Raw genomic sequence first — 13,516 nt, 5'->3', positions numbered from 1 at the left:
GTAATGTAATTAGTTACTTTTTCAGAAATTGTAATGCATTACTTTTAAAAGTAACTTTCCCCAACACTGAAAATAAATATAAAAATAAATATAACAATTAATATTTGCACACTTTTATGTCATCCATCTATCTATCTATCTATCTATCTATCTATCTATCTATCTATCTATCTATCTATCCTAATGTACTCTCCTGGCTTTATCAAAAAATCAATTAAAAAATAGATAAATAAAAATTAAAAATGACAAAAAAATGCATTAAAAACAACTTCTCTAAATTTAGAAGTAAACTATAGAAGGTTCCTCATTTTCATGGTTAGACTTTTAAAACTCAAGCTACAGCTGCTGCAGCCCCAAAAAAGTGGAATTTTTTTTCATTTTTTTCACAGATTATTTAGTTTGACTGTACAACAAAATAGTGTAGTTGCTATAACTAGTGTTACTAATTATTAACCATAACATACATTTCTATAATAATGATAATAATAGTAATAAAATAAAATAATTAATAATTTAAATGAATAATTAAAATAATTATCCACCTTATTTTTCCCATAAGAGTGGGCACGGCCATTTGTAAATTTTATGGATCAGGCTTCCAGTCTCATCCACATCTAGCTCTATTTCTAGCTGTACAAAACAGCTTGTTTTGCTGCTTGATATTGCAAATTGGTGTGTCTTCCCATGTTATTTGAATGCATAATCTTAATTATGAACACACTTGTTTCTAGTGAAAACAGTTTTACTGTTTACAGCACGTTATTATGAACCGGAAGTCTCTCCCATAGGCTTGCTTCTGTGTTGAAGAATAAGGTGGATGGTGTTACTGATTACTGGGTTAAATGTTTAACCCAACCTTCTGAGTAGTAACCCAAATGCTGGGTCAAAACAACCCAGTCACTGGGTTTGCCCATATTTTACCAAGCGCTGGGTTGTATTTAACCCAGTGTTTTTTTTTGCATTTCAAATCATTGGCCAGAGTGGTAAAGATTTGGCAGGAAAATGCCAAAGAAGTGAAGGGATGTAGAAATGTCTAAAAGTGGGGGGACATTAGTTCACCGAGTCTCAGTTTTAAGCTGCTTATAATGATGTCCAATAAAGGATCTGCCCTCGAAGTGAACCATACCGCTGCAAGTGCTGAGAGACAGACCTCACAGAGAATCACCGAGACCAGTTAACTTGTGCACAGGGATGGTCCATGTCGATGTTTAAGAAGGGAAATGCAAACAGTTCACAGCAGCCTAAGGGCAATTAGGATATGTTTGTGGCTGCGAGGTGAGCCAAGCATAAGGGACTAATGGTTCGAGGCTCTGGTTAAAATGACAGCGCAGTGGGGAGGTGAGGCTCTCCATAAGCACAAAGGCTTTTAGGTATGACAGCGCCATTACCTGTGTGTGTATGTGTGTGTGAGTGTTTGTCGAGATTCTGTAGATGGATGTGTTTTCTCATTCACATTAGCTCTCGCCATCTTCTCTTCTACCATCTAAAATGCAAGTCATTTGTTTTTGCCTTTTCTGACTGATTGCCTCAGTTATTCCGAATGACTGGCCTGAAAAATACACGCTGCTTTTCACACTTCTTGACTGATAGCTTGAGCCATTCAGTATTTTAGCCCCCTCACACTGTGTTCTGTGTGCGTTTGTTGTGTGTGGACAGATCAGACATTGTTTGGAGACACTGTGTTACAGGCTTAACAGACTCTGTATTAGAGTACTTTGGTGAACAGCAGACAATGTGTTGATGCTTATTGCCCTGAGACTATGATGAGAGGATTAAAATGCATTGTTTTTTAACAGCATTTCAAAATGACTTCTGCTGGATTTCAATACAAGCACTTAATAAGACACTGGTAAGCCTTTTTTTTATCAAACACTTTATTAGAAGCAAATTTATGAACACAAAGCATGAATATAATAAAACATTACAGGTCAATTGCTTTTTATTTAAGCAATTTTCAAACATTCAGGTTTGAATAAACAACTTGAGATGACTATCCAGACAATTAAAGAATTCATAAAAGTAATCACTTTATCAGAATGAGCACAGCTGAGCGAAATACAATTTCTGTACTGATAATAGGCAACTCCAAATGCAAGGCAAAGAAAGTAGTTGGTATTCAACAAAGCACTGAAAAAGCAATAAATGTAGCCGGTGGGATAATTTACAGTTGATGTTTTCTCTGTGCAATATCTCAAAAGTGAGAATTAATACCGAAGACTTATTCACAGTCGTTGAGTCCTATCATCACATAAAAACTTAGACAACAAATATCTGCTGGATTGCCGTGGGCTGATATGAAAACGTAATTTGCAAGTGGACCGTAGTTCACAACGTCTTACTCGAGGAACCGTACAGTATTCCCTTTTCTCTGTGCATTTAGTAATTCCTGACTCCATGGGGTTTTCTGTCACCCTTAACCTTCCCGTTTCCAGCATTGTTTCCTTGATGACTGGTGGACGTTCCATCGAAAGGGCTTAAAGACATAAAGGATGTTTATTAGAGGAGTTTTGTCATAATCAGAAGTTTAGGGTTGATGAGCTGCCCCTTGTATCGAGGCAACCATACTGAAAATATAGCATGTGACAGTATTTGCAAGAAGAGACGATCATTTAGTTAATCTGTGAGAGCATATGGTTAAAGGGGACGTCGGATGCTAACTTCACTTTTGCATGGTATTTTCATATAAATATGTCTTGGCAGTAGTGTTGTCATGATACCAAAATTTTGACTTCCATACGACACCTGACTAAATTATTACGATTCTACTACTGAACTGATACTACGACAAAAACAGAACAACATGAAAAGTAACTGAATAACAGATGATCCAAATATAGTTCATAGTTATTTTATCTATTAAAACAAATCATGTCATCCCCCCTTTAAAAAAATAAATAAATAATAGTAATCACATGCCAGTGCTACTACACAGGATTATGGTGAGCATCTACTGAGCCTACAGGTAAGTAGAGATCTTTGCTTATTAATAAGTTTGCTAAAAGGATAAAGCCACATCTTATTTCATGATACAGTCATTTTATTTCACATGATATAGTCATTTTTTGTTATTTTATCTTTGTTACTAATAATAAAAACCTAGATGCAAGTAACAAACTAAAGGACAACTACAATAAAACAAAAACACAAATGAAATAAATAGGGCCCTATGAAATCTGTTTTATTTTTTCCAAAAATGGTTACATTAAAATTTTTTTATCAAAAAGCATGTCTAATTAATTGAAATCATGAAACTTTCAGAAAAACTGTGTTTTGTATTTACAATTTTCTGGTAAATAAATTCCGATAAATATTTTTTTTGGTAAATATTCCTTAAATATTGTTTTAATAATATTTTTATTATTAGTAGTAGTACTATCATTCCATTAAATAATATATTTCGACTGTCAAGTTAAACCAAACCTTTATTTTGACGGGTTGCTGTGAAGACCTTTAGGTTTCTGTTTGTGTATGACATGATGATAGTTTTCCGCAAAAGAAGCGGTAAAATGCTCATGAAGTGACTTTCAGAGCGGTTCTAGAGAATCTGTTCATGTGTTCACGCGCACTTCAGTATGTCTGTAGTAAACAAAACTGTGTGTCTGCGCCATTCACTAACACAGAGACACGCAGAACATGCAGGATTCATGCAGCTTAAGTATTTTGCAGCTTAATGTTCACAGACACTAGTCCATCGCGTTTTGATTTAAGTGTACTAACCTAGGCTACTTTTAATCAATTCATCCCAGTGTTTTACTCAGGAAATACGGCTCTTATTAAAATGCATTCCTAAAGTACCGGTACTAGTAATGTGGATCATACTGTTTTTAAAAGCAGGGTATCACAACACTTTTTTAGTACCGGTATATTGTGCAACACTACTTGGCAGTATGGACACAACCACCCTACAATGATAAAAATCTATTCACTCCTTTTTTTAATTTCCAAAAAACCTAAACAGTCTCAATTATCAAGCCGTTTTGATTTTCTGAGCAGTATGACATCATACTGCTCAAGCCCCGCCCATGACTGCTGACAGACTGTCCAGTATTAGCATGTTCCTGCCCTCAAACAGTTGTACGCTGTCTGCTATTTTCTCTGTGCTCAAGCAGTTGTAGCAACAACAACGTCTTGTAAGCAATGCAGGTGATTTGTACTTGGATGTAAAAATTAACATAAGAGTTTTAATTTTCTCCTGACATCAGAGCCACTGAGGACACTGTGGCTCAACAATTTAACAATTTAAGCCAAAAGCTGATCACCTCCTTAAAGTTTCAATTTGTTTAAATGACTCAATTAAGTAATAAAAAGGTACATAGTGGCTCATCTTATGCAAAGAGTGTTTTCTAGTAGGACTGTAGTTTAAACTCACTATCTGTGCAATATTATTGATCGCAGTGTGCCATCCATCAAATACACAAAAAATGGAAGAGAGGGGTGGAGTAAGCAGTAGCTCATTATCAATTAAAGAGCCATGCATTGAAATGGGTCACTGTGAACAGAGCTGTTTTTGACAAGGTAAAAAGGTGTTGTTTTACACGACCAGTGAGGAATTTTAACTAAAGTAAGTTGCAGACATTTCATGAAGACCCTAAAGAACCATAGCAAATTGTGGAAAATGTGCATCCTATGTCCCCTTTAAGACAGCATATAATATATTATATGATGATTAAGAGCAGAGTTTTCTAAAGGGGTTTGTGAGTTGATGAAACGTTAATAATTAAAGCACTTATAACTTAAATATTTCAGGTTAAAAAGTTTGGGATGATGGAAAACTAATGTTGAGATGCATTACAGTGTAGTTGCTCTCATAAGAGGTGAAAACAGAAAGAAATCTGCAAGTTATTTGTTGTGTGAAGTGCTTTAAACAAGATTAAGTGGTATTAGCAATTTAAGCCAAAAGAAATTCTGCCAATCACCACCTTAAAGTTTCAAGTTGTTTAAATGACTCACTTAGTAGTTCACTTCCAGAACAAAAAATTACAGAAAATGTACTTACCCCCTTGTCATCCAAGATGTTCATGTTTTTCTTTCTTCAGCTGTAAATAAATTATGTGTTTTTGAGGAAAACATTTCGAGATTTCTCTCTATATAATGGACTTATATGGTGCCTGCGAAGAAGGGTCTTTCGGTTTTTCGACATACCCTAACTATCATGAACCGGAAAACACAGAGTTCACGCAGAGCTAGACAAGACGAGCATCTGAGGTTAAAAAGTATATAAATTACTTTTTTTTTTTTTTTTTTAGAAAATAACCGATCATTTTGCTAGATAAGATATTATTTATTGGCTGGGATCGTTTGGAGCCCTTTGAAGCTGTATTTAAACTGTATTTTGGAAGTTCAAACTCGCGGGCACCATAGAAATCCATTATATGGAAAGAAATCCTGAAATGTTTTTTCAAAAAAATATAACTTCTTTACGACTGAAGAAAGAAAGACATGAACATCTTGGATGACAAGGGGGTGAGTACATTATCTGTAAATGTTTACTCTGGAAGTGAACTACTCCTTTAAGTAACAAACCAATTGTCAGATGATGAAACATGTAATTGCATTATGCACCTGTTAATGTGTCCCGTGAGCTTGCTTTCATCTATCAGGTTGTTCAGTTTGTAGTAATCAAGAAATGTCCGAGCCACATTTCTACCCAGCTTCATGTCTGTATGAAGAAATTAAGGAACCTTCAAGATGGTTATTGTACATCTACAGCACCTCTCATCTGTGGAACCACTGATCTAAAAGATCCCCCAGGTCCTAACACAGATTGTTTTTTTTTCGTCTGAAAAACTACAATATGAAGTGACCTTCATATGCATATATATTGGTCTTTTGACTGTTTTATTGTCATTGGTAAAAACTTGCCAGCATTTAAGAGTCAAACACCTTGAGCCCACTCCAGCAGTCTGTCTCTGTATTCCTAAAGAGACAGTCGACAACAAAGCAATATTGGAACGCCTCCTAGGCCCCGGCACAGTTAGAGCGTCGGATCCCTCGGAACCTTTAAATCTCTGTTCTGACGCGCCACGTTTAATTGAAAAATAAATAAATAAATAAGAGAGCCCGATTTTCTCCCATCTCGTACCAACGCGACCATTTGCAGTAAATAACTGGCCAATACCCAGCAGAGCAATGCAGAGAGTAAATAAGCGGGACAGGCGAGCCAGCGCTCAGCTCCTCGTGAGGATAAATCAAACGCCTCTCAGTCAAGTCAGCCAAAAGGAAAAAAAAATGCATCTCATTCCTGCAGTTACTTACAGCCGGAGCTTTATTTAAATTCATGCATCTACTCCACAACCCCCCCCCACAAGCCTTTCTTCCACCGTGCCCACGTTACAGAGCACATCAATTACCAAAAGCACTGCATCAAAGAGCTGTGAGGGCACTTACAATGCAGCTGAAAGAGTGGGAGCCGTTTAACTCCAACAACCACAAGCCAGGCGAACGTTAAACGGAAATCATTTTCTTTTAACCTAAAGGAATAGTTCATCCGCAAATGAAAATTCTGTCATCCTTTACTCACCCGCGTGTCGTTTCGAACCCGACTTTCTTTCTTCCGGGGAACACAAAAGGAGACATTTCAAAGAATCTACTGGACTTTTTTTTCCATGCAACTACAAATAATGGGGACTGGAGTGTTCAAGCTTCAAAAAAGACGCACATGCACCAGAGACGTATCATAAAAGTAGTTCATATGACAGCACATACAATAATGTGATCAGAAACAAACGGAAATATTTGGCTATGGCCAAATATTTGCTATAGCTTCATTTGGAAATACAAGAAAGCTGATGATGTTCAACTGAACTATTTGAATAAATCATTGTTTTGAGTCACAAACTATTTTGATTCACAAAAGTTGACAGAATGACTCATTTCAAAATTGGCCTGATGAAGTTCTTGAATTGGATTCACTGACTCGATGATCCACTCACAGTGGTTAACATCTCACTAAAGATAATAGCTTCCAATTCTGTTCCAAAATATACAAAATGAATGAGTCACATGAAATGCCAAGTTCTGTCATGAAACTCTAGATGGCGTATATATGGGTCGATAATGCAAACTGATGATATTCACAACGTTAAACTACTTGGCACAAGCCGATTGGTTCATACGCAGCCAATGAGCTTGCAGCTTTACATGTAAATGGCTGTTCAGCATTCAGTAGAGCAATTAGCAGCACATTTTTTAGAGTTTCTCTGAAACCCTCCACCTCCCCAGCTCCACCTGGATAGATCTGCTACGGGTTATTATATATGATGCACGATATTAACGGCCGGTATCAGAATTGGTCGATAATGGCTTTAAATGTAAATATCATTATTGGCCCAATATGAAAAATTATGCGATAAGTCTTGTTGACAAGAGGAATACGTTAACTCACATGTGCTCAGGGTGTGCTAGCGATTAGATCATGTCAAAAGCGTGGCTCATTCTTGAAGCCTGACTGATGATTAGATTCACTGTTTTGGATGGCTGCATTTATTCTGAGAATGCACGTACAGAATGATGCGTTTGGTGTGTTATAGAGTAAACAGTAATAGCACGTGCAGTGGCAGCAGCGGGAGCCTCCCCCAGGTCCTAATGCCTGTTCGGTAAGGAGTTTATTTCTATATGGGGTGCTGTTGGCTTACGTGTAATAAAATGAAAGTAAAATACACAAATAACATTTAGACTGTGTTTCTGAATAATTAATTCCATAATTGATGTAGATAAAATCATGAGTATGTTTTGATTTAAAGGTCAAAAGCTATAGCTTACATGAATTTAAAAAAGAAAATCACAAACATGACACTTGTAGGGCCCTATGAAATTCTTTTTATTTTTTCACAAATTCCATTTTATTTTTTTTTCAAATTTTTTGTTTTAATTTTGGATTCCGTTTTTTTCCATTTGATTTTTTCTTCCTTTTTAATGGTTGAATCAAATTTTATCAACCAAAATGCATATCTAATTAATTAAAATCATGAAATCCAAACAATTTAAAGGAACACTCCACTATTTTTGAAAATGCATTCAAATAATTAGACAAGTTAGAACACAGAATTTGGTAACAATAAAACATAAGGTGGGTAAAAAATTGATAGAGCCCTAAACATGTAATTTTTGTTAAACTTTCAGTAAATAAAATGTTAAAGGAACACTCCACTATTTTTGAAAATAGGCTCATTTTCCAACTCCCCTAGAGTTAAACAGTTGAGATTTACCGTTTTCGAAACCATTCAGCCAATCTCTGGGTCTGGCGGTAGCACTTTTAGCATAACTTAGCATAGATAACTGAATCTGATTAGACCGTTAGCATCTCGCTCAAAAATGACCAAAGAGTTTCGATATTTTTCTTCTGTAGTTACATCGTGTACTAAGACTGACAGAAAATGAAAAGTTGCAATTTTCTAGGCTGATATGGCTAGGAACTATACTCTCATTCCGGTGTAATAATCAAGGAACTTTGCTGCCGTACCATGAGTACCATGTCGAAGCTCTTTGGTCATTTTTTAGCGAGATGCTAACGGTATAATCAGATTCAATGATCTATGCTAAGCTATGCTAAAAGTGCTACCGCCAGACCCGGAGATCAGCTGAATGGATTCGAAAACGGTAAAAAGAGCCTATTTTCAAAAATAGTGGAGTGTTCTTTTAACATTTTATTTATTAAAAGTTTAACAAAATACATGTTTAGGGCCCTATGAAATTATTCCCACCTTATGTTTTATTGTTACCAAATTCTGTGCTCTAGCTTGTCTAATTATTTGAATGCATGCAAATGTATTCAGTTTTATTTAATCTTACAATAGTGTTGTGAAATGTTTATTTTTCTTCTTATTTTTCTTTGTCTTTTAATGAATGAAAATTAAATAAATTAGTTTTTTTGGCAAATAAAGGAGATTTACTATTACAATTAAAACACTGAAGAAATATATGATTGTTCCTTAAAAATAAGATTTTAATCATTTTTGTAGTAGTAGTAGTAGCAGCATTACGTACATTCTGCCAAGCAATAGTAATGTATTCCTGTCACAATGTCTTCATGTTAAACCGAACTTTTATTTTGACGAGTTGCCATGAATACCTTTAAATTTCTGTGTGTATATGATATGATAGTTTTACTCAAATAAAGAGCAGCTGTTCATGTATTTATGTCCTCATGTCCTCATTTAATGAGTGTCACATGCGCTTCAGTACAAGTGGTAAACAAAAAACGCAAGACACACAGAATTCATAAATAGTCGTTTTGCAGCTTAATATTTACAAATATTAGTCCATATCGCAATTTGATTTATAATTACCTACTTTTGATTAATTAATCCAAACTTTGACAAATTCCGTGACATTCCGTGTTAAACTGTAAATATCGTTTTTATGACTGGATTATGACGACTCGCGATTCTGTCCGCATCGCAGAAATCATAGGGCCCTAGTCACTTGTAAATGAAATCATTTTATATATATATCGATTTATTGCTTAATGTGCAATATGTATATATATATATATATATATATATATATATATTTTTTTTTTATGAGCTCCAAAAAATGTGCATAATTTGCATAACTCCTTTGCTTTAGACTGTCTACAAATGTTAAATCTTAAAATAAAATGTTAAGGTTACCACTGCATTTTCATGAAAAAATAAATAAATAAATAAAAAAGCAGTGATTGATATATAGTTTATTTAAAGTTGTTTTCAAAGCTTCAATGTACCATCATTATAAAAGAACTTCAGTATTGTTTATTTAATTCTAACAAATAAGTAAAAACTAACCAAAATAAAAATAATTTGCTTTTAATTGTCACACAGAAGAGACTTAGTGTTATTCCCCAACAAAAGAAAATATATCGGTGTCGGCATCGGCTATCGGTGAGTTAAAACATATCGCCATATCGCCGAAAATTCAATTTCGTGCGACCCTATTAAATACTCACAGCACCGTATTGGCGTATGTATTGGCAGTAGCAAGTTCCTGTATTACAACAACAGCAACAACCAGCAGCAGCAGCAGCTATTCAGAAGTGTCAGATCAAACATTAAAATTGTCATATCCATTACCATGCAAAAAACTATGTTTGTAATTGATAAGCTTTTGCATCTTTTTTAAGCTTGAAAGCACCATTACATTATTTAAAATATCTTCTTTTGTATTCCACAGAAGAAAGTTAGTCATACAGGTTTGGAACTATATATATATATATATGTATAGGTGACCTATGTCTTTAAACTGTATTTTTTTTTCTTTTACAAGATTTCAAATAAAAGCTTGTTCATGTGATATAGATCATACGGTCTATGTGTGTTATGGACTGTGATGGATGTCTGTGTTGCAGGACACTGGCTCAGAATAGATGTTCCATCATGATCTGATAAGGAAGGTTTTCTCCAGCTGTGTGTTGTGGTTAACGGGCTGCTCTTTTGGGGCCGGACACTGTTGATGAATGAACACGGAGGTGTTATTTTTCACCTTTGGCTGTCAGCCCTTTACTGACGTTCTGAGATGACATGTCTGACTGTCAGGGCTGTTGGAGTGAAACAAGAGCCCTGGAAGAAAAACAAGGTGCAAAGCGTTTCAGTCGTTTTTTATTTTTATTTTTCCAATTTCTTCCAACGGTCAAAAATCTCCCTGGTCACATAAATCCCAAGGCCATGGCTGGAATCCTATTATCCAAAGCTGTTAACTCATAAACAATCCCTCCTTGATGGGAATGCACCAACCAAAGGACTTTCTGTCATGTCTCGTGCATGTAAATGAAACGCACATATTCACACCCTAAACGACAATTCAATCCATTTTCTACTCTGATTTACTTGTGCACTACTGTGTTATTCATAAGCGCATCAATCGCCAAATATATTATGACCATTTGTCAGTGAAATAAACAGGCGCACGACGTGACCTTGATTAGCAGAGAGGTCAAAGCGTCTGTGTTTAAACCTTCCATCTGGGCTCTCGGATCCAGCCGTTTGCTCATCACCCCCCTGCTCTCTGTGGCCTTGACAGCCACTGCAGTGTACGGAGCCATTCTGGGTTCCATCCCTCACCCAGCGGGCTGATGGGAACTCTCTCCATGACTCCAGCCCCTGTCTTCACACCCCATCTGGCCAGGGCTGCAAACACTGCAGCCCTCCAAAAACAACGGTTATTTTTGGATACCGGGCAGGGATGATGGCACGATTCACTTTGAAAGGATGCCACAGAAGACATGGCATGACATGGCATGTTTCTAATGTGCACCTTATTAATTAAGAAATAGTGTAAAAGATGACGAAGAAAATGGCTAGCTCAGTGGTGCTCAATTGGCTTTGCTTTGTGGCGACTCAAATAGTATTAAAATGTTGAAAAATGGGAATTAAAATAATAATAATAATAATAATAATAATAATAATAATTATTATTATTATAATGAATGAATGAAAAAATTACAATATTCTAAGAAAAATAAATGGTAAAATGAATTATTGAAATGCATTAAAATAATAATAACAATAATATAATAAATGATTAAGATAATATGCAAAAGTAAACAAATAGTTTGCTTTATAATAATAATAATAATAATTAGGATAATATTATAATACATTATATAATCCAAAATAATATTACTATGCAAAACTGAACATGCTAATAATAATAATGGAAATAGAAAATAAATATGGAATTAATAACTCTAATGTATTAAATAGTAGTAGTAGTAGTAATAATAATAATAATAATAGAAAATAAATATGGAATTAATTACCCTAATGTATTAAATAGTAGTAGTAGTAATAATAATAATAATAATAATAAAAATGACTAAGATAATATAAAAAAGTAAACAAATAGTTTGATTTATAACTGATTGATTTATATTACAGATTTATATTATATAACAGAAAATAATATGGCATTATCAAAATAATCATAAATTAAAAATTATAATATTCTAAGAAAACCAAATGGCAAAATGAATTACAGAAATGCATTAAATAAATAAATAAATAAATAATAATAATAATAATAATAATAGTAAAGAAAAATTAAACAGTAAAAATAATTTCCCGAGATGTAAAATAATAATAAGAATACGAATATGAATAAGAATTAAGATAATATGATAAACAAGAACAGACCAACAACCCATTTTTGATTTGCACCCCACCAGTCGAGAACCACTTGGCCTAAGTCTGGCATAAGTAACAAAATATTACGCCAAAGTGTCCTCAAATCTCTCTCATCCATGACATCTTTGCTTTGACCTCGTAAAAAGTTTCAAACTTCCCCTCGATAAACAGAAACTCTTTCAGCCAGCATGTGTGTGCGTACGTGGAGCCCTGACAAAAATAGTCCGGGTCCCTGCCGTGTGCAGATGGCCTCTCCACTTGTGATGTCACATCATAGCCATTTATAACAGGAAATATGTGATGGAAGTTCTGATGAGGAAGAGGAGAAGACTTCATCAGCATCACAGCTGTGAGCGGGACTCTCCTGCGCTCTGATTGGCTGTTGGCCACGACCCAGCAGCTACCAGAATGCCTAGAACAACCTGGAAGCAGGGGGAAATGCAAGATACTGCCAGAACGTGGGATATGGCCTGTGGAGGGCCGGAATTTTCCAAAACATCCACCGTTCCACCTGGACGGTAGACGAGAGCTGTTGCATAATAATGAGACGTGAAGGTTAGGCATCCTGTGTGGTGAAGTGGTCACGATCGCGTAACAGAAGCCAGACTGCAAACATCATGAGACAGAATTACGCTTCACATTTAATCACTCAGATGTGAAGGGAATCCTAATAAATGAGGGGAATTTTGTTTAGAAGTAAACAGCTTAACATCATGAAAATAACCCTATAAACCAGATGTTCTCAGTCACTTTTACGCATAAAAAAAATGGATCTGTGACTATTTGTCTGAAAAAATTCTCACAGGCATTAATTATATTCTCATGAAAACAAACAGATTTTACTATTTATTCTATTATTCATTATGAAAGCCAGTTTCTAGTTTCTGTGAAAACCTGTTTCCACCACTGAAAAAAAAAAAAAAAAAAAAAAAAAAAAAAATATATATATATATATATATATATATAAGTATAAAGTATAAAGTCAGAATTGCAAGATAAAAACTCATTATGAAGTCCAGTTTTGAGGGTTTTCTCCCTTGCGTGTTGCGTGTTAAAAAAGTACAAAAAACAATTGTGTGTTAAAAAAGTCAGAATTGCGAGATATAATTTAGGCAATTCTAAGAAAACAGTCAGAAATGCGAGTTTATATTTCACAGTTTTACTTTATAACTTATAATCATGAGTATCTATCAATTCTGAGAAAAAAGAATTTCAGAATTGCAGAATTTCGTGTTTTATCAGATGTAAACTTTCATTTGCGAGAAAAAAAGTCTGAAATGTTAGACAAAAAGTCACAATTACCTTATTTTATTTTATATTCAGTGACTGCAAAGGGTTTTTTGACTTTTTTTTCTCAGAATTGCGAGTTTACAGTATATGCTGCAGTTGTGACTTTATAATACGCAATTGCGAATTAT

The 13,516-nt window shown here is 34.8% G+C and overlaps 1 protein-coding gene across 1 annotated transcript in view; it reads right to left on the bottom strand.

Annotated features, from left to right (window-relative positions):
• Positions 1-1,900: 1,900 nt before the first annotated feature.
• The window catches only part of agbl4 (AGBL carboxypeptidase 4), a 435,578-nt gene continuing 423,962 nt past the window's right edge, over positions 1,901-13,516 (bottom strand). Inside the window, exons 12-13 of the mRNA XM_051117092.1 lie at positions 5,563-5,659; positions 1,901-2,473 (exon numbers count right to left, since the gene is read on the bottom strand). Coding sequence (XP_050973049.1) covers positions 2,377-2,473; positions 5,563-5,659 — 194 coding nt within the window. The 3' untranslated portion in view covers positions 1,901-2,376. The remainder of the gene's footprint in view (positions 2,474-5,562; positions 5,660-13,516) is intronic.

Source organism: Labeo rohita, chromosome 8, assembly GCF_022985175.1.
Source record: "Labeo rohita strain BAU-BD-2019 chromosome 8, IGBB_LRoh.1.0, whole genome shotgun sequence".
Lineage (NCBI taxonomy): Eukaryota > Metazoa > Chordata > Actinopteri > Cypriniformes > Cyprinidae > Labeo > Labeo rohita.
The sequence above is the reverse complement of the archived record's forward strand: the minus strand, read 5'-3'. Positions and strand labels throughout refer to the sequence as shown.